This window comes from Drosophila serrata, unplaced genomic scaffold (genome assembly GCF_035046125.1).
Source record: "Drosophila serrata isolate PLE 108 unplaced genomic scaffold, ASM3504612v1 contig_273, whole genome shotgun sequence".
Taxonomy (NCBI): Eukaryota; Metazoa; Arthropoda; class Insecta; order Diptera; family Drosophilidae; genus Drosophila; species Drosophila serrata.
Window position 1 is genome coordinate 370,147 of NW_028257171.1, and position 25,905 is coordinate 396,051.

The window sequence follows — 25,905 nt, forward strand, 5'->3', positions numbered from 1 at the left end:
TTAACAGCATCAGCAAACGCAGTACGCAGATTTGTTAGCGATTTAAAAACTAGCACAGAACAGCTTTCCGAATTGAAATTTATGCATTTTTGGCTGAATTATGATATTTGGAAAACACTGATTATTTAAAAAAATTGCATGTTTTTATACCTTTTTGTAGAGTATTAGTATTAATCAGAAGCTTATAACACAATGAAGGAATCATTTCCGACGCTATTAATCATATATATTCTTGATCAGAATGAACAGCTGAATCGATCTAGCCATGTCTTGTGGGAAAATAAATTGTTGGATATTTTTCCAAAATTTCAAAAAACGATAAGGGGTTACATCATTAAAATTGTCAAAAATTGGCCAAAAATTGAATTTTTTAAATTCAAAAACTGAGTATGCAGATTTGTTAGCGCTATAAAAATTAGCACAGAACAGCTTTCCGAATTGAAATTAATGCATTTTTGGCTTAATTATGATGTTTAAAAAACATTGATTTTTTAATAAAATTGCCTGTTTTTATACCATTTTTCAGGTTATTATAATTTTAGTCAGAATCTTTTAACAGCATCAGCAAACGCAGTACGCAGATTTGTTAGCGATTTAAAAACTAGCACAGAACAGCTTTCCGAATTGAAATTTATGCATTTTTGGCTGAATTATGATATTTGGAAAACTCTGATTATTTAAAAAAATTACATGTTTTTATACCTTTTTGTAGAGTATTAGTATTAATCAGAAGCTTATAACACAATGAAGGAATCATTTCCGACACTATTAATCATATATATTCTTGATCAGAATGAAAAGCTGAAACGACCTAGCCATGTCTTGTTGGAAAATAAATTGTTGGATATTTTTGCAAAATTTCAAAAAACGATAAGGGGTTACATCATTAAAATTGTCAAAAATTGGCCAAAAATTGAATTTTTTAAATTCAAAAACTGAGTATGCAGATTTGTTAGCGCTATAAAAATTAGCACAGAACCGCTTTCCGAATTGAAATTAATGCATTTTTGGCTTAATTATGATGTTTGAAAAACATTGATTATTTACATTTTACATTTGTACATTTTAAATTGAATATTCAAATAAGTTAACCTAAAAATTAGCACTAAAAAGCTTTGCGAATTGAAATTAGTGTATTTTTGATTAAGTTTTGGTAATTTTAGATTTTAATTTGCTTAGATTTCTTTAATGTGAATTTTAGAGAAACACAAAAAAATTATTTATAAACATGCAATATTTATTTATTTAAGACTTTTTGCTCAATTTCAACAAATAATCTTCTTATTCTTCAAAAATTAAATGCAGCTTCTCTCGTTGAACAAAAGAATACAAATACAATACAAATAGGCACAAATATTCAAAACTTAAAGCTTACTGGCACATTAATGCGCTCGTTCTCCATTGACACCGTAATGAGTGGTTCCTTCTCCAGCAAATCACGTCTCGGCGAGCGCAGCAGACGCACCTCAATCTCCGCCTGTCCGCCATCTGGGGCGACATAGCATTCGCTGGGGTTGATCCGTACCAAATCCGGCATGTTGCAGTTGACCTCGATGAGTTGGCGGGAGCGGAAACTATTGGTCACGGACAGGGTGGCAACCGAAACTCCGCCGTTGCTCAACTCCAGCGAAGTGGGCTGAACGGACCAGTTGCGATCCATGGGCATTGTGGTAATAGTGGTCGTGTCCGCCTCCAACAGCTCGTCCACCGGGTCCAGTAGATGGCTCTGCGTAGGGGTTGGCGAATTAGCGGCACAGATTGTCTTGAATAGTACGGTCTCTTCGGCCTCGGGAAGGAAAAGCAGTGAGTTCTCGGCCGACTCGTCGAAATCTCGATTCAGGGTGAGAGCCACATCGATGATCCGCACAACGGTGACCAAGTCGAGTATAAACTCTGGCGGCTCGTTGAGCATCCCAATGTTTCGCACTGTCTGCTCTTCTGGGAAGCCGCCCCAGATGCTGTCCAGCATCGGTGAGGTGAGCTTCTCGCGCTGCCGGCTGCTCATCCGATGGACCAGGTTGCGAATACGCTGTCTGTTTGGCTCATCACCGCAGAAGATGCGCATATTGGCCAGCGTTAGGACCTGGACGGTCTTCTTCAGTATGTTCTTCATGTCCTCGCGATTTGGTCTGAAAAGGATCTGAATGCTGGCCTCGGTGTTTGGGGGTAGAATCATGCGGCTGGGGCGAACTTCAAAGGCCTCGCTTAGGCGCAGTTTCATCAGCACTGTAGAGTCTACAGAAATTCCAACAAAGGCGGTCAGCGGCCCCTTGTTTTGGACCCGCAAGCTGGCGGACAGGGGTCCGGCTGACAGGTCGCAGACATCGCCAATGGTGAGGAAGCTTGCTCCCACCGGTCCCTTGAGCAAACCTTGTATAGCTATGGACGCACTGCCTCCGTAGCCATACAGCGGTATCTCTAAAGCCGGCTGGCTGCTACTGCTGTGCGATCCCAGCGGAGCATAGAAGGATAACGCTCCAATTGCAGCTCCGCAAACAGTGGGACAGAAATTTACCACCACCGAGCGGCATTCCATGGCCTGCAGAGTAATGGTGCTGCTGTCTCCGCCGACCAGCTGGAAGCCGGGTCCCTGGATGCCCAGACGGATGACCAGTCGCTTGTCCGCCGTATTCTTCACCTGCATGCACTTGCGCACATCCGTACGCAGCTTGGTGCTGCCCCAGCACAGGCTAGTGTGGGTCACCTTCAGCGGCAGTTGCTTCCCGTCACGATGGCTGAACTCGCTGGAGTTGGAAGAGCGTGACAGGCTGCGTGGAAGAGTAGCCGAACCCGGTCCTCTTCGTCCGCCGGTTGTATAGCCGCTAACTGTGGAACTGGCCTCGCTCCCCGCCGGCGAGGAGTTGGCCTTACGTGCGGATGCGCTTGTTAACTGGCGGCGCTCGGAACTGGTGGTGCTATCCAGCAGAGGCGAAGAAAGACAGCTTCGAGGCGAGGACATGGGTGAGAGGTTCTTTACCAGGCTCGGCGATATACCAAATTCGCGGTCAGTGGTGGAGGCCACCGCTGTATCGCATCCATCCAGGCGGGTGCTGCTTAGCGAGTTGGGTTTCCGTGGCAGCAGTCCCGCTGCGACGATAGAGACCCTCTTCGGGTTCACTGGCGTTTTATCATCGTCCTCGACCTCAGTCTCGTCCTCGGTAGCGGTTAACGGCCGAACTCCATCGCTGCTCGCCGGACTGGCGGTTCTTGGAGAGATTTTGGTACGTTTTACTCGGCGGTTCGGATTCTTAATCGGAGTCGACGGCCACTCATCGATGTCCGCCTCGGCTTCTACGGGATCGGTATCTGCACGACTGATGGTGATCTGTGGCTGATCCGCCAGCGGGCTGAGCGGCTTCCGAGAGATGCTCTGCTGCAGTTGGCGGAAATCTGTCGAGTTCAGAACAGAATCTGTAAAGCTCATGGTGTCCGTGTGCCTGCTGCTGGAGCCGCACAAGGTGCGCTCCGCCTGGCGGCTGCTGTGATCCTGGTTCTCCTTGTTTTCATCTTCATTTACATCGTCGTATGGATTACTACGACCGTGTTCCCACAGCCGGTTGACCACCTCCACTGTGGATGTGTCTGAATTGACATCGAGATCCCTCAGCGCTTTGTCGATAGCCGATAGACTGAGGATCTCGGAGCTCGAGGGCGGACGCCTGGGCTCCACCTGCATCGCCGTCTGGATCCGCTCTTGCTGCATCTTACGCATTAGGTTACGCCCCAGATTCGAGTCCGCAGGGGCCGCTGCCTTGGTATAGGTCTTGTTGTCTGGTTGCGGTGTCTTCGTACCCACGGAGTCGAGCGACTGATTGCAATTCTGATCCAGCAATGGAGGGGCAGGACGCGACCGATCCGGGCTGTCATTGTTTACAATGTTCCAGATATTCTCGGAGCGCGTTTGAAAATAGTTACCCAGTGAAAAGTCCGGATCCCCGGCCAAAACTGAGCTGAAAACAAAAATTTACCATGTTAATGGAACTAAATATGTACTAGAAATTCATTATCACTTACTTGGACACAGAGGTCTCTATGTCTGATGTAAGTGGCGGGGCAGCCATCTTCTGCATCGCTTGCGTACTCATTGTGGCCGTCGGCATGGCGGTGAACTCCTGCGCCCAAGAGATCTCGCCCAGCACCAGCTTTGACTGCATCAATTCAGCAGGCGCAAAGCTCTCGTCTAGCTGAAGGTCCTGGGCAGCGCCCGCCGCGGAGGCAGAGCCAAAGGAGAATCCGCCGCCGCCGTTCAAACTCAGGTCACTCATGTCCGCCGTGCGAGGTAAGCTGCGCGAGCAGCTAAAGGAGTCGGTAAGGGTGCTGGAATTAGTCCGCGACAGATGATAGCTGGACTCCAGCTGACTGGTATCCTGCAGCTTCTTCTCCAGCAGGCGCGCCTTCTCCACAAACGAGGACTTGATAATCTCTGCCACAGAAAGTGAAGGCTTCTCTGCCCTGCGGCGGTGCTTCTCTCCCTGGCAGAGCGTCGACCTTCCGGTGATTTCGGCGGGCTCAAAGGAGATATTGGTGCCCTTCTGGGCGGGTGTTATCATGGCGAAAGAGCCGCTACTGTTCAGATCGATGGTCTCATCCGTAACCATTTCCGAGATATTTGTGCTGGAGCGTGGTTTCATGACAGTATAGGCCGGTATTGCTTCGCTGGGACGTGCGGTTCGAGGCATCTCTAGGCCAGCAGACGTCGCCTTTGCTTGGCTGAGGCGTAATGGTCGGGGCTTCTCCAGGGCTTCCAAGGCGCGCATGCGTTCTGAACGCAAGCGCTCGTGCACTCCGGACGTCTCCCGACTCGCCGCGCTCCTGCGGGGACTCTTGCTGAAGCTAGAAATATCGCCGAAGACTGCGAAAACTGTGAAATTAGTCCACGTTCAAGGCATCCCGACATTGTGCTACTTACCCTTGAGGTTGTCCATGTTAAGAATGCCCAGAGAGTTTTGGTCCATGGAGCTGCCGTTGCCCAGACTGCCGTCGCTTTTGTCCATTCCGCGTCTTCCTTTTACAGTTGTTTCACACACAAACGTAAACAACGAAAATGGCGCGTCGCTGTGTTCAAACATAGAGTCGATAGGCAGCCGATAAGTCCCAGGGCTAGTTTTTTTTTTTTGGTTCGTTGATTGTCAAATGTCGGTTATATGACATTTATTCTATTATTTTATTTCGAACGAAACATATTTCAAAAACTATACATACTTTTTCCTTGGTTTTAAAACATCGATGGTCAGCTTCGATAACTATCAGTGTTTTCCATCCCTGCGGGCGGCAAAACGTGCACGATTTTCCGTCCCTGGACAGTTTTTCGCGAATTTCTCTCCCGCCGCCTACCAAATTCTCGGCCCGCTGTTGATTTTCTCCTGGTTTTGGATTGTACACACATAAAGCTGCAAAGATGGAGCAAGCTATGACAGAAATTATCAACGGTCTTCTGTGCACCGAGACTGACAAGATTCGTGCGGTAAATACTATGTAGAAATAAAAAATGTGGGGACTGCGAAGGGAGCTCCGAAAGGAGGTTATCCTTTTCGCCCGAGACGCTGCTTGTCTTTGGTTCCCGTTAGTTTGCACCGCGTGGTTCAATTAGCATTCCCGGAAACATCTACATATATACATATATCTGTATATAGGCAGAAGATAGAAAGATATGTAAAGATCCCATTATACATGCAGTTCACATCCCCACAGCGCTGATAATTATGGAAATTGTTTATTATTTATGCTGAAAATATCTGACCATATTTCTGTACAATAACAATTTGTCTTTCCACCCAGGCGACGGCCGCTTTGATGAAGGCTTATGAGACTCCAGAGAGTCTGCTTTGTCTGGTTCATATTGTGAACACTAACAAGGAGACCCAGATACGCCACTATGCAGCCGTGCTCCTGAATAAGCGACTCTCCAAATTGCGCCAGTGGTTGACGGTCCCTGCAGAGCACAAAGCCGCGTAAGTCCTAAAATCATACGTATTTGCTTAAAACCTCATTTGTGGTTCGCTCCGGTCAGCATCAAGAGGGACATGCTGCAGGCCCTCGTCACGGAAGAGGAGAAGAGTGTGCGGAACGCTGTCGCCCAGTTTGTGGCCACTTTGGTGAAGCATGAGGCAGACAAGACGGGTTCTTGGATGCCAGAGCTGCTCAACTATATCTTCGAACGCTGCAGCAGTGCTGATCCCAAGGAGAGTGAGCGGGGCTCCTCGACCTATGCCACGCTAACGGCCGCCGCACCCGATCAGTTCAGCGTGCACATGGAAACCATCTGCCAGTTGTTCTCCAACGTGCTTCTGGCTGCAGAAACCCAGGGCGACCTGACAACACCCACAGTGACCAATATGATAACGGGTACAAGCTATTTGCTGCCTTTTATCGCGGGTAATACTGCCACCGAGCAAACGGTAGTCAAGGTCCTGCCGCTTGTCACCAAAGCGCTGCACGCGATCGCCCTGAAGGGCAACGCCGATCAGTTTCTAGCGGTCTTCGATATATTCGAAAGCATGGTCCAGTATGTTCCCCATCTGCTCACCAACGTGAAACTGATGCTGGAGTTCTGCCTAATGACCGCGAGCAACAGACAGATAGAGGATGGAATTCGCGTTTCTGTGATTGCGTTCCTCGGCAGTCTTGTGCACACCAAAAAGAAGGCCATCGTTAAGCAGAAGCTCCTGGAGCCCACTCTGTCTGTCATCTTTGAGATAATGTGCACTGAGGCTGATCCCGATGACGATGAGGACTACTTTGTAGACGAAAGCTCCAACCGCCCAATGACGGCAGTTATGCAGACCATGGATTTACTAGCTATCCACATGCCGCCGGAAAAGCTAATTGCTCCTCTGCTGCAGCTGTTAGAGCCGGCCTTGCAAAATCCGGATCCGAAACGCAGAAGCGCCGCCTACCACTGCATGGCCATGATAGCCGAGGGTTGTTCAGAGACCATAAGCCATAAGTATTTAAAGGTTATGCTTACTATAATTAAGGGCGGCATCGCTGACAACGCGCCCGAGGTGCGTGTGGCCGCATTTTTCGCCCTCGGCCAGTTTTCCGAGTACTTGCAGCCGGAAATCTCCAAGTATGCACCGCTGATTTTGCCTGTGTTATTTGACTATCTACACCAGCTGGTAGTGGAACTCCGGGTAAGGCATCTGATTTGAATCTCTTGTAGTCTTCAATCTTTATACCCATGCAGGGTATTACTATTTAAGCAGAAGCTTGTAAGTCAGTGAATGAGTAATTTCCGACCCTATAAATCATATATTCTTGATCAGCTTAAAATCCGAATCGATCTAGCAATGTCCTCTCAAAAAAGAAATTTTCAAACAATTTTCAGAATTTAGAAAAATGTAAGGGTTCTTTGTTTCAATAATTGACACAAAATTTTAATTTTTAAATTTGAGTGTGCAGATTTAATAAACTAATTAAAACTAAGATAGAAAAGCTTTCCGAATTGAAATTAATGCATTTTTGGCTTAGTTATACATTTTTTAATCTTTGATGTATAGGAAAAATGGTCATTTAAAAATATAGATTTAAAGAATGCGAATATTTTAATTATTATTTTTTTAATCGAATTTTAATTAGATCCTATAATTCAATTACAAACTGCAAGTGTATATAATCAAGGGCTTCCCGAAGTTAATTTCCATGTTATATTTGTAATTTTTTCAGGGTGGTCAGCCGGAGCCAAAGAGTGTCAATCGGATGTTCTATGCTATGGACACTTTTTGTGAGAATCTGGGAGAGGACATCGTTCCTCATTTGCCCATATTGCTTGAACGGTAAGAGAAAGGCGATTCCAATGCAATGCTCTTCCTCTGATAATATTCTTTGGTTTTTAGCCTATTCGAGTTACTGGATCCCAAAAACTCAGCAAAGATTCGTGAGTACGCTCTGTGCAGCGTGTCAAGTGCGTCCGAGGCAGCAAAGGAGCACGTAGCGCCATACTTCCCAAGGATTTTTGAGATTCTTAAGACGTTTCTGCTGAAGGATGTCCCGGATGAGATGGAACCGCTGCGACTCCAGGCCATCGATACGCTGGCTTCGATTACTCGTGTCGTGGGTAAGGAACACTTTCTGCCGTTGGCCAACGACACGAAGAATTACTGCCTGATGATGTTGGACGAGGGACCCAACGACCCGGACTTCCGTCGCGGCATTTACAGTCTGATCGGCGCTCTCTCTTACGTGGTGAACGAGAGCATGGCCGAAGTTTTTCCTCAGGTCATACCTCGACTCATTCAAACTGTGATTTCCACTGAGGAAGTCGAACTGTGTCTGCCGGACAAGCCGGAGAGGGATTTAATTCTGGAGGCGGCCAGCGCGGACGAAGAAATCGATCTGGAGAATACGGACGACGAGGATGAAGACGAACTGGACGGCTACCAGGTGGAAAATGACTATCTCGTTGAGAAAGAGGTGGCTATAGGGACGCTTCGTGACTTTGCAGCCAACACTGGTGCCGCCTTCACCCCCTATCTTCAGTCGGCTTTTGAGAACGTTTACAAGACGCTCGACCATGCCTCCAACGACATTCGCACAACATCTGTCACTGCCCTCTGCGAGTTCGTAGCTGCTCTTAACAAGTCTGGTGATACCGGCGGCGTAACTCGCGCTTGCGAGATCTTGATACCAAAGTTCTCTGCGATGATGCGTAACGACGAGGTTGAAGAGGTGCTCGTGCATCTGCTCGATGAAGTGGGTCAACTTTTCCGGATCAACAAGCAGCTGGCCATGCCGAACCAGGAGTGTGCCGAAATGATCTACGGCTGCATCAGGGACTCTTTTCTGCACAAAATGACCTGCCAGTTTAACGATCAGAGCGGCGGCGGTGAAGACGATGATGATGAGGAGGAAAGCGAGAATGCAGATATGATTTTGGAGAATGCCGCCAATCTGGTGGCTTCGTTTGGCTTCGCCCTTGACCCACAGACGTTCTCGCTGTACTTTGGCCGCCTATTTCACTTCTTGACCCAAAAACTGGTATGTACCAAAGACCCCACTGAGCCTGGCTCTTCTTGCAGGTGCCCTGCTGCGGCTGTTAAGTTTTTAAACCGTAATGAATGTTTTGCTGTTTCGATTTGCAGGCCAAGGCAAAGAAGAATGATCAGGCGGAGCACAGGGCGTACATCTACGGAACTCTGGCCGATTCATTCCAGAGCCTGGAAAGCTGTTCCGCCACATATTTCGACACTGTCTGCCCCTTGTTCCTGGCTGGGGCCAACGATACCGATGCCAAATCGCGTCAGAACTCGTATTACGCCCTCGGCGAGCTAGTAATGCATTCCGAAGAGAAGTCATTCGAGTGAGTACTACGGGAAGATAATTATTATTTCGGGTAATCTTATATTTCCTTCACAGTTCGTATCCGACGATCCTGCAAACACTTTCCGATGCGATCGCTAGGGAGACGGCTCCCTCAGCCCTGGACAACATTTGCGGAGCAGTGGCACGCCTGATTTTGACAAATATTCAGGCTGTACCGCTGGCGGCCGTCTTGCCGGTGTTTCTGTCCCATCTGCCACTGCGCGAGGATTTTGAAGAGTACGACGCTGTGCTGAAGACGTTCCAAATGCTTTACACCCAGGCCAATCCCAGCATTGTCGATCATATCGAGCAAATGGTGTACGTCATTCTCCAGGCTCTGCAGCAAAAGCATATAACCGATCAGGATATCATCACTAACGCAATCGAATTCGTCAAGCTGATTCGCGCCCACCATCCGGACAAGTTTAACAATGTTGCCAACTCGAACCCAGAGATGTGCCAGTTTGTGCAGACCCTTTAAGCGATGACACCACCGGCCTGTAGAATTTTCCACGCAGACAGCCACAGCAACCATACAACTCACACAATTATAATTTGGTTAATGAAGTCACAACCCTTTCCCGCCGCTTCGCCATGGGATGGATCATATAGCATTAAGCTCGCCGCCCAGAAGTGTCTTTCAAATTGAGCGTTACATTGTTTTCTATGAGGCCCGTTAAAATGCGGAAATGTTTTTTAATTTGTAACTTATGCCCTGAAATAAATAAAGAATATTATATCAAATTTTCAGGACTGTTTCGGCTGTAATCTACGATATGAAAATCTAGATCTTTTGAAATAGGTCGCAAACTAAAATTTGTATTATTTAAAAAACATCTGTCTGATCCTTATATAGGATAAATTAAATTCGGAGAATCGTTTCGTAGCTACCAATGAGCATTCCGAAGGAAAACCACTTCCCGAACGATATCCGCGTGATTGGCGTGCAGCTTCAGTTCTGAGTCTACGTCCGTCCAGCGCACATTGGTGGCATCGTCGCCGGCCATTAACTCCAATTGGCCCACCTGTTTGCCGTCTTCATCGTGGAAATTAAGGGCCGTCGTCTCCATCCAGGCGTTGTCCGTGTTTCTAAAGTCGTCCACATAGCCGCTGTATACATGGACGCCACCTTCCCGGAAAAACTTTTCCACCATGTTTGCCTTGTCCGTGAAATTCAAAGCTTCTTCTGTAAATTCACGCTTGAGGGTGACGCTCACATTCTCTCCGGGATCAACCATGCCTCCAGGAATAGCCCAAAGTTTATTGTCCGATCGCTGAATGGCCACCATCTGAATAATGTTTCTAAGAATAGATTTAAGTAGTATTTATTGTATGCATTTTTTTTTATCAACTTACTTGCCGGTTGTTGAGTTTGCCACTATGGATCCCTCGGCATCCCGCTTCCAGCGCGTCACGATAGGATCAGCGGCGTGGTTGGGACCCCACCGGCCCAGTGAGCCTCGACCACTCAGCCCGGTGCGTCCAATTGGGTTAAGAGGTAATCCGTTCTTCACCTCGTAAGCGCCATGAAAGGATTCTCGGTTTACCTGGCCATCGAGCTGATTCCACTGCGGATGGAATGTTTCGCTAGGCAGCGGTGAATCGGCCCACACTTGTCCTCCTATATGTGGCGCCGTGTACACCGGTGGACAGTAATCCGGATAAGGCGCCGACCAGAATACATGGTCGTCGGACACCGGGAAGCGGAGGACGCCACTGCGCGGATACATGTTATTGCGGCACATCAGGTGGCGGAAGATCCCCGGCTTGACCAGGGAGGCCATCATCTCGGCAGCGGTCGTTGAGTTTTCCAAGGTTAACAGCAAGCAAAGTGGCAGCAAGAGTGCAAAGTCGAGGTTCGTCATTGGACTGAGTTCTACCAAAACACAAATAAAATTTGTTTACATACAGTCGCGGTCAAGAAAAGAAGAGTTCACATTTTAAATGCAAAATGCACCAATTTTACTAGTTAGAATAAATATCGAAAACAAAGCAATTACTTCAGTGATAACCAAAGCAATAATTTTTATTAAGTAGATTAAATAAAAAGTTGCATTAATAAAATTGACAGTACTACAATTATGACCGCATCTGTAGTTCGCAAAGTGTGGGAATGCACTTATTTCGGCCAAAAATCAAGCTGGTCACACTGTAACAAGTCTTTTTGAAATCTCAAAGATTTTGTTTATTAGGTTTTGTGTTGTTGTTTCGGGTAATTACAAAAATTTGATGTCCTCTAACTTAGAATGCCTCGCTTCTACACCAATGCGGCGATAGCCCCACCAGGAGCTCCCGGCCAGTTTAATCCTGGCGGAGCTGCAGCACCTTTTCCTCGATGCCATCCTTGGTGATGACGTTGATTAGCACAGAGTCGCCGGTGTAGATGTCGCGTTCAGCAGCAGAGATGAAGGTGTCAGAGGCAACGGCTACCGCCCGCTCCTTGGTGAGCGGAGGCAGCTCTCCGGCGGCCAGGTTAATGTTCTTGTGGCCGATCTGGTTATCCAGAACCGGCTGCAGCAGGGTACCGGCAGTTCCGCCAGCTCGATAGGTGGCCCGTTCGCAGTGGCCAATGGGATCGTATGAGTAGACTACGCCCTTGCCGTCCTTGTCTATACCAGCCAAAATGTTGGACACGTAGTAAGGGAAGAAGCGGCGGTTGTACATGGTGATCGAAAGCATCTGGGCCACGGCGTCTGTGGTCATCGTGCGCAAATGAGTGTGCTCGTAGCTCTGCATGCGGACCTTCATAAGACCGGTCAGCGAGAGGGTGTCAGCCCAGCAGCCGGTGGAGCCGAGTACCGTCTTGGGCGACAGCTTGAATAGCTTGCTCTGGTTGCGCGAATGGATGTTGTAGCCGCTGCTCAGGCGAGTGTCCGCGGCTATCACCACGAAGTCGTCCCCAGCGATGGCCACAATGGATCTGCAAAAGGGAACCTGCGGTCAGAAGCGAGATCTTAACCCGGCGTTTCGGGCAGGGAAATCTTACCCGCCGTTGGACTCGTAGGGTGAGAAGTCCGGGTGCTTAGCGCCGGGCACCTGGTAGTCCGGGAACTGTTCAAAGCCCAAGCTGCTCATAATTATGTTGAAATTAACTTGTCAAGCGAAAAACGAACGAAATGATTTGCAAGTTTCCAGCGACGTTCTCAAAATTAGTGTGGCTTAGTGCTTTAAAAAACATCGTCTCCCTATCGATACTATCGATGTTTTATTATAATACCAAATTCGTGATCAGGATGATGTGATGCGATAAATTTCCACCAATATCAAATCGATTGATAAATCGTTACAGTCGCTTTTTAAATTCCAATAAAATAATTAAAACTGTATTATTGATTAAAAAAGGTATATACTTTATAGAACAGCGGTTATTTTCAACAATCTTTGGATAAAAGTGATGCAGATGGCTTTCTCTAAGCTACAGCTGCAATACCCTCGATTCGTTCCCTATGTAACTGTCCTCGGTTCTTCTCCACAAGTGCCTTGACATCATAAAACCACTTGCCTGCAGGGAAATATATAAATAAATATGCAATTTTTCGGGAGAGCTTTGGATTTACCAATGCCGGTGTTTTGTAGGGAGTCCTTAAACGTTTGACAGCCCTCCATGCTGCTGAGCACTCCAAAAACGGACAGATCCGCCAGGCTCGGCTGCTTGCCGCCCATGAATTTGGTGTTTCGCTTTTTCAACTCGGCAGTCCACTGATCCAAAGCGTCGTACATATGCGACCGTACGTCGTCAGTGAGGGCGTGGCGCCGCTTCAGTATCTTGGCAATGGCCCACATCGCCGTGGCACCACAATAGACCATCATGTCGCGCTCCCATTTGGGAAAATGCACGTCCCACTCTCCGGCCTGCGAGAACCACTTGAAGGTCTCCAAGGACTCGCCTATGGTCTGGTAGCAATTTGGCGAGATCAGGTGAACTAAGTGGCTGTCGGCCCAAGTTCTCCATTTGCGGTCGAGTCTGAAAATAAATGAAACCTTGAGAAAGGTCAATAAAACCTTTGATATACATACTCCTCCGCCTCCTTGGTTACACCTTTGGGCGTGTGGTCGCGATACATAAGGAAATATTTGTTCAATATGTCCAGCTTCTTTTTCCCATCATCATCGAAGAACGAGGTATGTGGATAAAACTGGGCAAGTTCACCGATGTCTGTGCGCTTGTCCTGTAGATAGGTGGCTATCAGCGATACAATAGCACTGGAGTCAACCATCTGCACGTATCGACCGTCCTGCTGTCGGATGAGTACCATGGGCACTTTCTTTACCGACGACCAACGGATGTCCTGTCTGAGAACAGCGTCCACTTCGACGACAGAGTAGGATATGCCCATGTAGTCGAGGAAGGCTCGCACCTTGCAGCAGAAGGGACATGTCTGGAACTGAAACAGGACAATGTCCAGGCCGGAAGTGTCCTTAGGATTCACATATCGCTTGGTTATCCGCACACCTGACGGCAACCCGTCCACGCGCGTTGGTTTTGTCTCCTCGTGTTCCTTGTGCGAGTTTCCGTCCGTCCAGCGAGTGTAAAAGGTGTATACAGATCCTGTGGCCGCTCCTACCACGGCCCCAAGCAGCCCCAACTTGAAAGTTCCATTGGATTTTTTTGGACCGCTGCCGCCTTCCACCGCTTTTGCAAACTGGCGTCGAGCGAATGCCAGTTCTCTGTGAGATCCATTGGCAAGCAAACGCAAAGCTCGGGTTCCGCTGCCAGCGGGAAGAGCGTTGGCAGTCGCTAACCGAAAACAAGACATTCTTTAAACTTGACTTATACTAAATATTATGCAAAACTAGTGACCAGTGTTGCCAATTTGTCCTTTTTTGCTATTTTTCTGCTTTGTCCGCAAAAATTGTAAATCATCGATTGCATCGATAGGGCGACGATGTTTTTTAAAGTACTAAGCCCCACTAATTTTGAGAACGTCGTTGGAAAAACATCGATTTTCGCTAGCATTTCAAATTTTTTAGCAGGGAAACATCAATTTAATCGTTGTTTTTAAAAATTTTGTTTTCTAGTTTAACAATATGTATTTTATTTCGAGATCATATTCATATTTAAATTTTTACTTGCTAGTGCCGATAATCGATTTTTGCACAAAACATAGATAAACACTTTCAGAAACATCGATACAATCGATGTTTTTTTCAGCTGTTTTTTTTCTACCCAATAGAAAAGATACAGAAACAAGTTGAACTATTTTTTTCAATAGCGAATTTGTTTATAAACAAAGCCGGAAAAAAATGTCGGCATCCGCTGAGAGTTTAGCGGCGGCCGCATCATTGGACACCGTTGGCGATGAGGACCTATTCAGCCTGCTGATACGCTACGGCCTCTATGTGGGTGCACTTTTCCAGTTTGTTTGTATCTCGGCCGCCGTATTGATGGCAGCGGACGACGGGAGCACGGAGGGCGGGGAGGTGACGGAACGGGAGGGCGAACCGGTGCGAACGCGCTTGCACAAGATTCGCAAACTGGAGAAAAAGAAGCGACGTTAAGTCTGGATGGCACACCCACTTAAAACAAATAAAATATACATAATTATATTGTAAACTTTTCTAGATCATGCATTTGTTTCATTGTAAAAAAAGCCCACATATATGTATAATTATCATTTTATATATAAAAATAACAATATGACAACCCTACCGACGACGTTTCTATTTCACATGACTCAGGTCGGGGAAAGCTCTACGCCCCCGAATTTCCCACCGACCTTTTCTTACCCCTTCCTCACCAAACAAGAAAAAACTTGCTGTTAGTTTGGCTGTTATCTTTAATTTGGGAATAATATAAATTATAATAATCGTATAGTTATTATGTTGCTCGCAATGTTTTGTTTTACTTCCCGTTTTTTAACTATGTACGTATGCATGTGTATGTTGTGTGTGTGTGTCTGTGTCTCTGTGTTTTGAATGCTCTCTCTCTCGCTCATTCTATATATATATGTATATATATATATATATATATAAGCTTGTATATATATATATATAATAGAGTCCATGCAAAAGGATGCACAGACAATTATCACTATGAATTATTATTATTATTATACGGTATTTAATTTCCATGTTTTGTTTAGTGTTTTTTCATGAATTTTGCGTGGAATTACATTTTGAAGTCAAAACTCATTCAGTTTCTTCTTTTTTCGGGGGCGTGTGGATAGAGGCTGAAGGCGTGGCAGGTTATGAGGTGGAGGAAGGATCGTTTTTTAAAAACTCTCGAATTTCAGAATACAACAACCAAGTTATGTTTAAAAAGGAATCGAAAAAATGGGCACGGGAATATATATATGTGGGTAGAGGATCGGATCGAATTATCGAGGGATATAGGGAAGAGAAGGCTATGTTAAATTCGCAACTCTCTTTCGGTTCTTCGGTTTTTTCGGGGTTTTCCTTAGGCTTTACGCTCTATTTACTCGTACTTTAGCTTTTTGTTTTTGTTACTATTTTGCTTTATCGTTATTTATCAGTATCATCAGTGTTGTTGTTGTCTAAATTATTGTTTAGTTACTCACAAGTGTAGTCATCATCGTCACAAAATATAGTATATATAATATATATTTGCTTTAACCCACACACATAAACATGTTCGTTCATCCTGCTAAACCCACCATCACTCTCCGTTCTCCGCTGGCTCTCGCTCGCCCCCGGGACGCAGCTAAAGCAATAGCTGGGAGTTGGACGGGTCCAAGTCCAACTAAGCCTCGGGCAGCGGCTTCAGCTCCTTTATCTGCTTGATCAGATAGGCCTTTTCGTCGTTGAACTGCTCGTCCTCTGACCGATCCGTGTGGAAGTTGGTGAGGAAGTCGACCAGCTTCGTCTGGTTGCGCAGCAGGATGTCCAGGATGGGCTTCGGCTTGTTGGGATTCGCCACAAACACCTTGAAGACGTGAAACGCCTCGAACTGTATGTTCCGCGACTTCTCCTTGAGCATGTTCATCATCAGCTTGAGGTTCTCCGGCTCGGAAATGTAGCGCGTCATCACGGTGAAGTTGTGCCGGTCCAGCAGCAGTTCGCCGAGCAGCTTCAGACTCTGTCGTCGCGTCACATAGTTCTCCGAGTTGAGTAACCGCTGATAATGTTGCGAAAAGAACTTGTCGTAGTTTGCGTCCAGGAACTCGGCACAGAGCAGCTTGTGGCGCGTAAGCAGCTCCTTGAAGGTGGAGAAGGCATCGCTGGCAATGTCGAAGGTTGATACCTCCACGTACCGGAAGAACTTGAAGAACTCGTCCGAGTGCAGCATGATCTTGGCCAGCGCCTCATACCGGGCGCACTCACGCAGCATGGTTCCCGAATTGAGGGCAATCTCCGGATGCGCGTCCTCGTAGCCACCCATAAGCGTGAACAGGATCTCCGGCTTCGTGCAGATGTACTCGACGGTGGGTGACCGCGTACCGATCTGTCGGCGCAGCACATTGTTGAAAATGAGCGCCACATGCTTCTTGCCCTCAAAGTCGATCCTGTGCAGGTTCTGTATAAGCAGCAGCAGCAGATTACTGTTGTACAGCTCCTGCGACAGCTGTGCCACCACATAGTCCGCCGGCGGCTCGGCGTCACTGCTGCCGTACAGCATGTTCTTGATGGATACCAAATTCTTGCTGACGTCCTCTTGCGCCTTTTCCACTTTGCGGTCGCCTGCCTCCAGAGCGTTGATCGCCTCCTTTAGCGACTTGACCAGCTCCACTGGCGACTTCTGCGACTTCCCGAACAGTGGCATTCCGCTTACTGCTTTTCTCTCTTCAAATCAGAGTTCTTCGTCGTATTTGGATGTGTGTCTTGTGGCTCGTATCTTCTTGTGACTCTGCTTCTGCTGCCGATGTTGTTGTTGCTGTTGTGGCTGCACTTTCGGTGATGCTACTGCTGTTTTGGGGGCTTGCTGGCTGTGGTACGTGAACGTGGACGTGGCTTTTGTTGCCTTATTACCGACGACGGAGACGCGGAAAACAAATGCTTGGCAATATTATCACGGTGTAAAAAATTTTTATTATTATATATTATTTCGTCTTTTTCTTGTCTTCTGGGATGGCAAACAATTTCGATTGGCCGTCGTTTCGATAGTTGTATCGCAATATCGGCTGGACGATAGGTGTTGGTAAATTCTGTCAGGTAAACTCTTTACAATACTAACACAAAAAACGGAATTGTTCAAAAAATCTTAACAAAATAATATTTATTTAAATTAACTTTTACACAAAAACAAGGAATCTTTGTCAGAATTAAATTTTATTTACACTTGGGCCCCCGAAAACTATGGGTAAAACACCGTATTTTGGAATTCTTTAAATATCATTTTTATTTCTCATTGAAGTTACTTTGTTTTTGATCCGTTTTTCGTATTAGATATTATTCTGCAGCGCATATCAGGCGCTTGGTGTATCATAGAAGTTACAGAAATATATATATTTTGTGTGTATATATATTGGGCAACATTTTCAGTTTTTCGGTTCTTGGCCGATTTTTCTATTTCCGTTTCCGGTTCAAAGAAGAATATCTTGGGGATTAAGATGAAAGGCAAAGTATCAATAATTTCGTATTTATCGTTATATCTGCAGGTTTGACCGCCCCTATTTAAGTTGTTGGTTGCCCCACTTGTCTATATTTTTGTTGTTTTAAATAAAATTTATTTGGTTTTTGTATGTGGTTTTCTTATGTGATTTTCTTTGTTTACGTATAAAAGTTGTTTTAAAATCCTTGGAAAATATCAGATAATAATTACAATTGGTTGTGTAATACGTCTTAAAAAGCATTTCGTTTTCCTCCGCACTCGAACATATCGATTAAACATAAATCAATTTAGTCTTTGCCACTAAACATACACATATGGTATATATATATATTTATCAATTTGAGTGAGTAATAGGTTTGTCGTATTTATCATTTTAATAATAATATCTTTGGGCTTTGCTACGAGTACATATAGATCATGATCATAGACATATATGCTGCTGCTGTTGCGGGAGTCGAGCGCGTACGCATTCCGGATATCGCAATCTCAAATGGGAAGAGGAGTACGGGAAGGAATACGGGGAGTAATATCTTTATCTTGTAGAAGTATGTGTATATAGTATAGGTATAATAAAACATTTTACGACTAGTATATGTAAATATATGTATGTATAATGTATATATGCATTGCGTTTTCCTTTTCGTTATTACTAAGTTTATTGAGATATTCTATGAATATATTCCTTTTTCATTCTTAAGCCATGTCTAGTGTCTTTATTTCTTTCCTTCTAACTCTCTTCTATATAAAAAACATAAACGAAGCGCGAATACGTGTCTGTGTGTGTTCGTATGAGAGGAGAAGGGGGGATTGAGAGTAGGGATTCCCTTACTTTACATAATTAAAAACAAGGATCCTCCCAGGAGCGATCCCCTTACTCAAATTTTTGCTTTGCAACTCATTGTTTCCACAGTTATCATGCTCTTGTGTTTTCTCTGGAAGCTATCGTCGGAGCTCTGCACAGATCTGACTAGATATATATATAAATATATATATATATAGGGAAATATATAATAGAAGCTACTACTACACGCTACCAAGTACGATACATAGGTGTCCTCCGCCTTTAGTTGCTGCCACTCATCGTCATCTTCATCGTCGTCGTCTCCCTGTCCTGCTTCGCTGGGCTTGAAGTTTCGTATCCTGCATTGCTGTTTCCTGTTTCGCTAGATCTAAATCTACGGGGGATGGTGGTTGGATGGTAGTTGTTGGGTCTACACACTCCCGGGGCCCATCACTTGCGCTTGATGAAGTTGCCCTCGGCATCCAGCCAGATGTTGCCCGGATGTTGTTGGTCGGGCGCGTCCATCCCCCGTCTTATCATTTACCTGTTGAGAGCATTGGAGATCTGGCGCAGAGACTGGCCCACCTCGGCCACTAGGCGTTCGTTGTCCTGGACATTCTTGCTGCCAGCGGAGCGCAGATGCTGCGACTGTGACTCCACGCGCGTGACTAGCTCCCGAAACTGGAACTTCGAGTGCGGCGCCATCGCTCCATTCTCCGCAAAGATAACGCACGAGTTCTGCAAGATGTTGAGTTTGTCGCTTAGCTGCAACCACTGCGAACCCGCGATGGCGTTCACCGGATGCTTGAGCGACCCCTCCAGCAGCCCCACCAGTTCCAAGATGCTCTCCCGTGAGATCTGCGTGGAGCTGGCGGACGTCGATCCGGAGCCGGCTGGCTCGGCAAGCTTGCCAATGGGCGTGGCGTAAATTGTCAGCTTGGTGGGCTTGTGCGGCACCGCCGGCTTCTGCTGGATCTGGGGCTTGTGCTCATACAGCGACTGGGTCATGTCTGGGGCTCCAACGCCGGAGCCTGATCCCTCGTGGTGCGACTGCTCCTCGTCATCTGTGAAGAGTTGCGTTGAATGAGAGGTTTTTATTGTTGTGCTGCCGCCGGCCTGGTGCTTGCTGCTGGCGCAGTCTCTACTGGAGGTGCTACTGGTGGTAGTGGTGGTAATGGTTGCAATGGAGGAGGTGGTGCAGTTCGGGGGCGGTGGTGGAGGGGCAGCCGGCGGTGGCCTGTTGCCTGGTTTGGCTGGCAATGTGACAGCAGCGCCAGAAGTGGTCTTCATCATCCCATATTTGGGCGAGAGCTGAGCGCCATTTACCACCGACGACTGCTGCTGTTGCTGCTGAAGTATCGAGCTGCTGGCATAGTCCGGCGCCGGCGGCTGCTGCTCCCACAGTTTCTTTAAGCTATTAATACTACCTGTGCTTCGTCGCTTGCCGAGATCACTCTCGCCCGCCGATGTTGCCGTCTCCGCCTCCGTCACATTCGAATTGGTCACGTCGATTTTGATTTCAGTCTTTTGCATGGCCTGGGCGTACTTCTTGTTATTGTCATCCTTCCGATTAAGCGTACCCGTGGAGGCGTTGCAGTTGTTGGCATTGTTGGCCACAATTGGAGCTTGTTGGGGTTGTGCTGATGCTGGCGCAGGCTGCTCCTTCTCCTTGTCCACGCGACGCAGATGGGCCTTGAAGTCGATGATATTGCTGGCTGGCTCCGCCTTGGCCGTTGGCGGACTCATCTTCTTGGTTTCCACCTTCTTCAGCTGCGGCTTGAAGCCGCCAGATTGGCCATTGCCGTTGGTCAGCTTTTGCTGCTGCTGCTTGGGCAGATTCATGCTCTCGGCCAGCTCGGTGACCAGCAGGGAGACGGGATCCACCGCTGTGATACCCGGTCCGGAGCCGGAGCCATTTGCTAGAGGAGAAGCACTCTCCTTGCCGGCTGCCTTGATTTCGGTAATGAGCTTTTCTTTGAGATCTTCGGGCGGACTGCCCAGCGAACTGCACGAGTCGGTGGACGGTTCTCGCTTCCTCAGCGACACCCCAAACCGGGAGCTGGCCTCCTCCACGCTCGGCGCCGTGTTGCTCACATCGTTGTGGCTGCTGTCGTTGTTATTGTTTCCATTGGCATTGCCGTTGCTATTCCCATTGATATTCCCATTGTTCGGATGAAGCTGGGCATGCAGATGCTGCTGGATAGCCTGCACGGCACTCTCGGCCGCCGGCGGTGGCGGTGGAGGCACTCCGCCCTCGAACTCCTCGGGTGGCGGTGGCAAGTCCAACGGCGGTGGTGGAAACTCAAGATTAGCCAATGCTGGCTGAACGCCGCCAGCACCTCCGGCGGCTCCGGAACCACTACGTTTGGGGGAACTACTTGAGCCACCGGCCCGGAAAGAGGAGAACGTCATCATGGTACCCTCGGTGGTGGTGCGATGGCGCTGAAGCTTGTTTAGGCTGGCCGCTGCATTGTTCTGCATTGTCACACCGCCCGAGGAGTTGCTCCGGATCATCTGTTGCGGCGGAATCGGGCTGACCTTCGGATTGATCCTTGACGGCGGTGGCGTGGCATGTCCGTTAGCCGGCGTAGGAGTGGCCGGAGCGACTGCCGGGGCAGCGGGTGCTACAGGCTCACTACTATCCTCCAAACTGTCCAGATAAGCTCCGATCCTTTGCACCTTGGGCAGGGTTCCATAGCGATTCACCACCCTCTTTACATTTATCACATCCAGAGAGCCCACGGTGATGGGATGAGCACTGCCATTATTGCTACCCGCATGGGGATGTGGATGAGCTGGTGCCGGTGAAGGTGGCGTTGGTAGTCCCTGCTGGGAGCGCTTGCTCTGGCGGGTCTCCAGACCTCGATTGCCCATCACTGGGGCCGGAGTTGGACGCTTGAAGGAGCTGTGCTGCTGCGACGATCGAGGTCCAATGCCTCCACCTCCGTGAAGCGAGTGCTGCATCTTATTGCTAGCCGGCGAGGGAACGGCCACTTGGCTCAGGCTCTGTTCCAGGCTGTCGCCCGTGGCATCAGTATCGGGATCGGCGGTGGGATCTGTTTCCGAGTCGTACCGCTGCGTCAAACTGTTGATGTCCCGGGCCAAGCCTGGCGAAGCGAAATAGAAAAGGAAAGTGGGGTTAATATGGATTATTTAATGCATGGGAAATAAACAGAATGCTCGTGCCGGGTGCTGGATGCTGAATGATGGTAGTAGAGGGCAGTGATGGAAAGTGAGTACCTCACCATCACTGGACGTGAGTTAAGCCTGACCAGAGTCTTGTGTAGGTGTGAGTGTGCGTTGATGTTTGATGTATGTTTGGATGTATGTCAAGCGAATAAAACTACAAAACACCAAAATATCGATTTAACAATAAGGGAATTAAAGTTAAGTTGGCATATAACCTTGAAAGGATTTGTGGAAGAAAAAAGTGTTCTGGAATATTTAAATTTAGAAAACTTTCTTATGATAATTTTCATTAGCTTAATAAATCTGCATACTCAATTTAAATTTGATAATTTTGGCCATTTTTTTTTAATTTTAACGATATAACCCCTTATCCTTTTTTTATATTTTTAAAAATTTTGATTTTGACCCGACATAGCTATATTGATTTGGCTGATGATTCTGATCCTGAATATATATGATTTATAGGGTCGGAAATGACTCCTTCATAGTGTTACAGGCTTCTGTCTAAAATTACAATAGCCTGCAAATGGTAAAATAACAATAAATAATTACATACTCATTAAGGTACCTAAATATATCACTTTCAAGACTATAAACCAAAACACTCGGTAACTAAATCCAAAAATATAAAAACTTAAAGTTAACAGGCACCAAAAAAACATATTAGAACTAAATTAAATTAATATCAAATTTAGAAAGTAAAGTTAAAGGGTAAGCGTAAATGATTAATAAAAGAAAAGAGAAAGGAGAACAACGACGATACAAAATCAACAATTAGTACTTAATTTAGAACATTTACTGATACCATAATATAATAATAACAAACCAATAAGAAACAAACAGAAAATAACAAACAAAGAACAAATAACATAAAATAATTTGGAATTTGGAGACTTCCTTGACGAAATAATACCTCGAAATAGGATGTCGTAAAGGAAACTACTGCACGAGGACGATTTCTTAATGGAATACTGTTGTTTCTGTTGTTGTTGTTGTTGTTGTTGTTGATGTTGTAGATGTTGTTGCTGTGCTACGGATGGCTGTTGCTGTACGGACTGTTGTTGTTGTTGTTGTTGGAGTAATGGTTGTTGTTGTGTTCGTATTTGCTGTTGTGTATTGTTGTGTTGGTGTTTTGGAATTTGGGTCTTGAAATTTCTAGAGAGGGTCTGGCTGAAATAATTGCTAGTTTTCAATTTGTGTATACCATTTGTGCTGAGGTCGTCGATGAAGTTGCAACGAGCGCTGGCTGGGTCCTCCTCGCGATATGTCGAGTCTCGACTGCTTGAGAGCAGGCTGAAAGGAAAGGAATTAATAATTAAATATTTTATTCTAGCTGATATTAATATTTTATATCCTGTAATCAAACTATATTGGACAGGTAGCTTCGTTTATAAACATTGTAGAAATTATTTTTTAAAGTCATCCCAGCAATTCTCTACTCACCTGGTTCGCTTGGGTGGAGCGGGCGCCTGCTTGCCCTGCTTGTTGGTGGTCCGACGCATCTGGACATTGCCTTTGCCCTGGCTGGAGAAGGTGGTCAGCTTGGTGGAACTGGAGCCGGTTTCTGAGGCAAATATTGGGCATTGGGTTAAAGAGAATAGTCTAATAGTCTTTAGCTACTACTCACCTGACATGGGGGTGCTGGCCTGCTGCTGGTGCGGATCGTTGTGGTGGGCATTCGGCGTGAGGGACTGGCCGCCGGGCAGACCCTTCTTCACCATCTGCGGGGTGAGACTGAGCGATGCGGTGGCGGAGGATGTGGAGGCACCGCCGCTGGCCGCCGTCGTTGTGGTGGTGGCTCCTCCGCCAGTGACTATACCCGACGTGCTCGGAGCAGAGCTGCTGCTCACGCTGGCTGTGGTGGTGGCGTTGGCGTTCAGCTGCTTCTCCACCGCTTCGGTGATGGACGATTCCTGCGGAGGAGCGGAGAAGGAGAGATGGGCACCATGTGGCTCATTATTGCTATCACTACTTGCACCCTCGATCTCGATCGATCAGAGCACGTTCACGAGGTGGTGGCGGTGTCTATGGTGGTGGCTATGACTATGACTACTCCTATTCCTATGGCTATTGCTATGGCTATGGACATGACTCTGTCCGCCGCCGCTGCTGCTGTGGTTGTTCTGCTGATGCTCATCGTCGTCGTCGCCGTCGTAGTCACTCGCCTCCTCGCCACCGTCACGATCGTTATGATCTTCATCGTCATCGTCATCATATTCATCGTCCCACACCTCGACGTCACCCACCTGAAACATGTGCTCCAGCGCATGGTGTATGCTCTTGAATGTGGGCCTGTCGGCGGCATCCCACTGCCAGCATTGGCGCATCAGATCGTACACCTCCGGCGGACAACCGGGCGGCCGCTCCATGCGATAGCCCTTCTCCAGCTTGTGATACACATCGGTCAGGTCGATGCCCGGATACGGTGACATTCCATACGTGGCGATCTCCCACAGCAGCACCCCGAACGCCCACACGTCCGACTTGGTGCTGAACTTGTTATACGCCAATCCCTCCGGCGCTGTCCACTTGATAGGGAACTTGGCCCCGGCGTGCGCCGTATACGTATCATCTCGCATCAGGCGTGCCAGTCCAAAGTCTGCCACCTTCACGAGCTTGTTGTCGCCCACCAAACAGTTGCGGGCGGCCAAGTCACGGTGGATATAGTTGCGTGACTCCAGATAGCTCATACCCGACGCTATCTGTGTGGCCATGTAGAGCAGCGCCACCGCATCGAGGGTCTCGCGGCCGGCGGAGCGCAAGAAGTCTAGTAGATTGCCGTGCGACATGAACTCGGTGATGATGTAGAATGGCGGTTCACGGGTGCAAACACCTGAAACGGTAAGGATTAGTTACGAATATCAGTCATTCTTTTCCCCAGATGATATTTACCAATTAATTGCACCAGATTGGGATGCTTCATCTCCTTCATGATGGCCGCTTCCTCAAGGAAGTCCTTCAGCGCCATGGTATCCTCCTTGAGCGTCTTGACAGCCACTGTATTGCCGTAACGCTTCCACACCGCCTCGTACACCTCGCCGTACTGTCCCCCACCCAGCTTGTGCTTCATCATGATGTCCGTTCGGCAGATCTCCCACTCATCAGGCTCGGGGCTTAGCGGGAAGACGGTGGGCTTATTCTGCTTGGGCGCCGGATACAGAAGCGGTGTGATCAGGCCATGGCCCTCATGTGGCACACTGTGATGATGCACCAGCTCTGCCAGCGTGTTGAATTTGGCCTCTTGGGTAACAAACACCTTGCCATCGGGATCCTCCGAGATGCGATAGTGATAGACGCGACCCTCATAGCTATTACAGGAGAGGAATGATGGTGTAATAAGATAATGTACAAGGAAATAAGGTCTAGTATTATCCACTCACCGAAGGCTTATGCTTCTCTGGCCCGGCGAACTCTCGCTCTCACGCACCAGGAAGCTACCATTGATCCCGGAGCTCAGCAGATATTCGGCAGCATTGCGGGAGATGGGACCATGGTACCACGAGTGCTTCTCCAGCGAGTTGAGCGGCGTCACATAGTTGGAGGGCACCCAACCAACATTGCCCGAGTCGGAGTGCGCCTCGCACCACTCCCCTGACTTGTTGTAGCTGAGTATTCGCACCTGTTCACCCTTCTTCAGGCTCAGCTGGTTCTCACCACCGGCCTGGAAGTCGTACAAGGCGACAAATAGCTGAGGGTCATCCTCCTCCGGTCCGGGCGCCAGCAGATTCTCCTTGGAGGTCCACCTATGCGTGGATTCGAACACCGATGTGGTTGAGCTATGGCCACCGCCCAGCGAGGAGCACTGCAGTCCAACCCCGCCGGAATCCTGCTGTAGCTCTGCCGCATCTGCCAGGAGAGAGGCCGCCGTGCTACCGGCCGGAATGTGAGGTAATGGACGCGACTGCAGCAGGGCTTCTGTAAAAGAAACACAAGTATATTTAAGCTTGTAATATTTATATTTAAGAGCTTGACTTTTGCCTATAAAACACCAAACTTTACGTTATCTTTAATATAAATTTAATGCAGTTTTTGTTGTCATAGCATATCCTTAGTTTTCAGTGCAATAAATATCAAGACAATGCAGGTAAACCCGTTTTATTTTTTCAAAGGAATGCGGGCAATTTGT

General features: G+C 47.4%; 8 protein-coding genes across 17 annotated transcripts in view; 2 read left to right on the forward strand and 6 right to left on the reverse strand.

Moving 5' to 3' along the window:
• Positions 1 to 1,216: 1,216 nt before the first annotated feature.
• On the reverse strand, positions 1,217 to 5,176 carry spd-2 (centrosome assembly protein spindle defective 2). The gene is made up of 3 exons (XM_020951908.2): positions 4,910 to 5,176; positions 4,015 to 4,852; positions 1,217 to 3,950 (listed from the first exon to the last, which is right to left on the reverse strand). The coding sequence occupies exons 1-3, from the start codon at positions 5,067 to 5,069 to the stop codon at positions 1,358 to 1,360; spliced, it is 3,591 nt and encodes a 1,196-aa protein (XP_020807567.1). The 5' UTR covers positions 5,070 to 5,176; the 3' UTR covers positions 1,217 to 1,357.
• Positions 5,105 to 10,044, forward strand: Arts (Artemis). The gene is made up of 7 exons (XM_020951909.2): positions 5,105 to 5,464; positions 5,779 to 5,951; positions 6,011 to 7,133; positions 7,666 to 7,775; positions 7,836 to 8,976; positions 9,081 to 9,298; positions 9,355 to 10,044. The coding sequence occupies exons 1-7, from the start codon at positions 5,399 to 5,401 to the stop codon at positions 9,779 to 9,781; spliced, it is 3,258 nt and encodes a 1,085-aa protein (XP_020807568.2). The 5' UTR covers positions 5,105 to 5,398; the 3' UTR covers positions 9,782 to 10,044.
• LOC110183596 (ADP-ribose pyrophosphatase) lies at positions 9,961 to 11,342 on the reverse strand. The gene is made up of 3 exons (XM_086834634.1): positions 11,301 to 11,342; positions 10,657 to 11,176; positions 9,961 to 10,602 (listed from the first exon to the last, which is right to left on the reverse strand). Exons 2-3 carry the CDS (start codon positions 11,163 to 11,165, stop codon positions 10,188 to 10,190), a joined length of 924 nt encoding a protein of 307 aa, XP_086690760.1. The 5' UTR covers positions 11,166 to 11,176; positions 11,301 to 11,342; the 3' UTR covers positions 9,961 to 10,187.
• Positions 11,343 to 11,461: 119 nt separating this feature from the next.
• On the reverse strand, positions 11,462 to 12,636 carry Prosbeta6 (proteasome beta6 subunit). Its single transcript, XM_020951911.2, has 2 exons — positions 12,287 to 12,636; positions 11,462 to 12,220 (listed from the first exon to the last, which is right to left on the reverse strand). Exons 1-2 carry the CDS (start codon positions 12,373 to 12,375, stop codon positions 11,602 to 11,604), a joined length of 708 nt encoding a protein of 235 aa, XP_020807570.1. The 5' UTR covers positions 12,376 to 12,636; the 3' UTR covers positions 11,462 to 11,601.
• Su(P) (prostaglandin E synthase Su(P)) lies at positions 12,627 to 14,213 on the reverse strand. Its single transcript, XM_020951888.2, has 3 exons — positions 13,318 to 14,213; positions 12,858 to 13,264; positions 12,627 to 12,802 (listed from the first exon to the last, which is right to left on the reverse strand). The coding sequence occupies exons 1-3, from the start codon at positions 14,055 to 14,057 to the stop codon at positions 12,711 to 12,713; spliced, it is 1,239 nt and encodes a 412-aa protein (XP_020807547.2). The 5' UTR covers positions 14,058 to 14,213; the 3' UTR covers positions 12,627 to 12,710.
• Positions 14,214 to 14,544: 331 nt separating this feature from the next.
• Positions 14,545 to 14,949, forward strand: LOC110183588 (protein anon-73B1). The gene has a single exon (XM_020951901.2). The coding sequence runs from the start codon at positions 14,545 to 14,547 to the stop codon at positions 14,797 to 14,799; it is 255 nt and encodes an 84-aa protein (XP_020807560.1). The 3' UTR covers positions 14,800 to 14,949.
• Positions 14,950 to 15,059: 110 nt separating this feature from the next.
• On the reverse strand, positions 15,060 to 17,020 carry Mo25 (calcium binding protein Mo25). The gene has a single exon (XM_020951900.2). The coding sequence runs from the start codon at positions 17,018 to 17,020 to the stop codon at positions 16,001 to 16,003; it is 1,020 nt and encodes a 339-aa protein (XP_020807559.1). The 3' UTR covers positions 15,060 to 16,000.
• Positions 17,021 to 17,570: 550 nt separating this feature from the next.
• Abl (tyrosine-protein kinase Abl) overlaps positions 17,571 to 25,905 on the reverse strand; it is a 32,049-nt gene continuing 23,714 nt past the window's right edge. For 3 of the 10 annotated variants that reach the window (XM_086834626.1, XM_020951872.2, XM_086834625.1), the window contains 7 exons: positions 25,160 to 25,694; positions 24,672 to 25,087; positions 24,026 to 24,612; positions 23,407 to 23,692; positions 23,223 to 23,343; positions 22,693 to 23,072; positions 17,571 to 21,697 (listed from right to left, as the gene is read on the reverse strand). In XM_086834626.1, coding sequence (XP_086690752.1) covers positions 19,131 to 21,697; positions 22,693 to 23,072; positions 23,223 to 23,343; positions 23,407 to 23,692; positions 24,026 to 24,612; positions 24,672 to 25,087; positions 25,160 to 25,694 — 4,892 coding nt within the window. In that variant the 3' untranslated portion in view covers positions 17,571 to 19,130. The remainder of the gene's footprint in view (positions 21,698 to 22,692; positions 23,073 to 23,222; positions 23,344 to 23,406; positions 23,693 to 24,025; positions 24,613 to 24,671; positions 25,088 to 25,159; positions 25,695 to 25,905) is intronic. The other 7 variants (XM_086834633.1, XM_086834632.1, XM_086834630.1 and 4 more) reach the window with 4 other exon arrangements.

Coding starts and splice junctions, on each gene's coding strand:
- spd-2 (XM_020951908.2), bottom strand. CDS start 5,069: ATGTTTGAACACAGCGACGCGCCATTTTCGTTGTTTACGTTTGTGTGT. Junction 4,853..4,909: donor TAACATGGACAACCTCAAGG/GTAAGTAGCACA, acceptor CAGTTTTCGCAG/TCTTCGGCGATATTTCTAGC. Junction 3,951..4,014: donor ATAGAGACCTCTGTGTCCAA/GTAAGTGATAAT, acceptor TTTTGTTTTCAG/CTCAGTTTTGGCCGGGGATC.
- Arts (XM_020951909.2), top strand. CDS start 5,399: ATGGAGCAAGCTATGACAGAAATTATCAACGGTCTTCTGTGCACCGAG. Junction 5,465..5,778: donor AGACTGACAAGATTCGTGCG/GTAAATACTATG, acceptor CTTTCCACCCAG/GCGACGGCCGCTTTGATGAA. Junction 7,776..7,835: donor TTGCCCATATTGCTTGAACG/GTAAGAGAAAGG, acceptor TTTGGTTTTTAG/CCTATTCGAGTTACTGGATC.
- LOC110183596 (XM_086834634.1), bottom strand. CDS start 11,165: ATGACGAACCTCGACTTTGCACTCTTGCTGCCACTTTGCTTGCTGTTA. Junction 10,603..10,656: donor GCAAACTCAACAACCGGCAA/GTAAGTTGATAA, acceptor ATCTATTCTTAG/AAACATTATTCAGATGGTGG.
- Prosbeta6 (XM_020951911.2), bottom strand. CDS start 12,375: ATGAGCAGCTTGGGCTTTGAACAGTTCCCGGACTACCAGGTGCCCGGC. Junction 12,221..12,286: donor CCCTACGAGTCCAACGGCGG/GTAAGATTTCCC, acceptor TCCCTTTTGCAG/ATCCATTGTGGCCATCGCTG.
- LOC110183588 (XM_020951901.2), top strand. CDS start 14,545: ATGTCGGCATCCGCTGAGAGTTTAGCGGCGGCCGCATCATTGGACACC.
- Mo25 (XM_020951900.2), bottom strand. CDS start 17,020: ATGCCACTGTTCGGGAAGTCGCAGAAGTCGCCAGTGGAGCTGGTCAAG.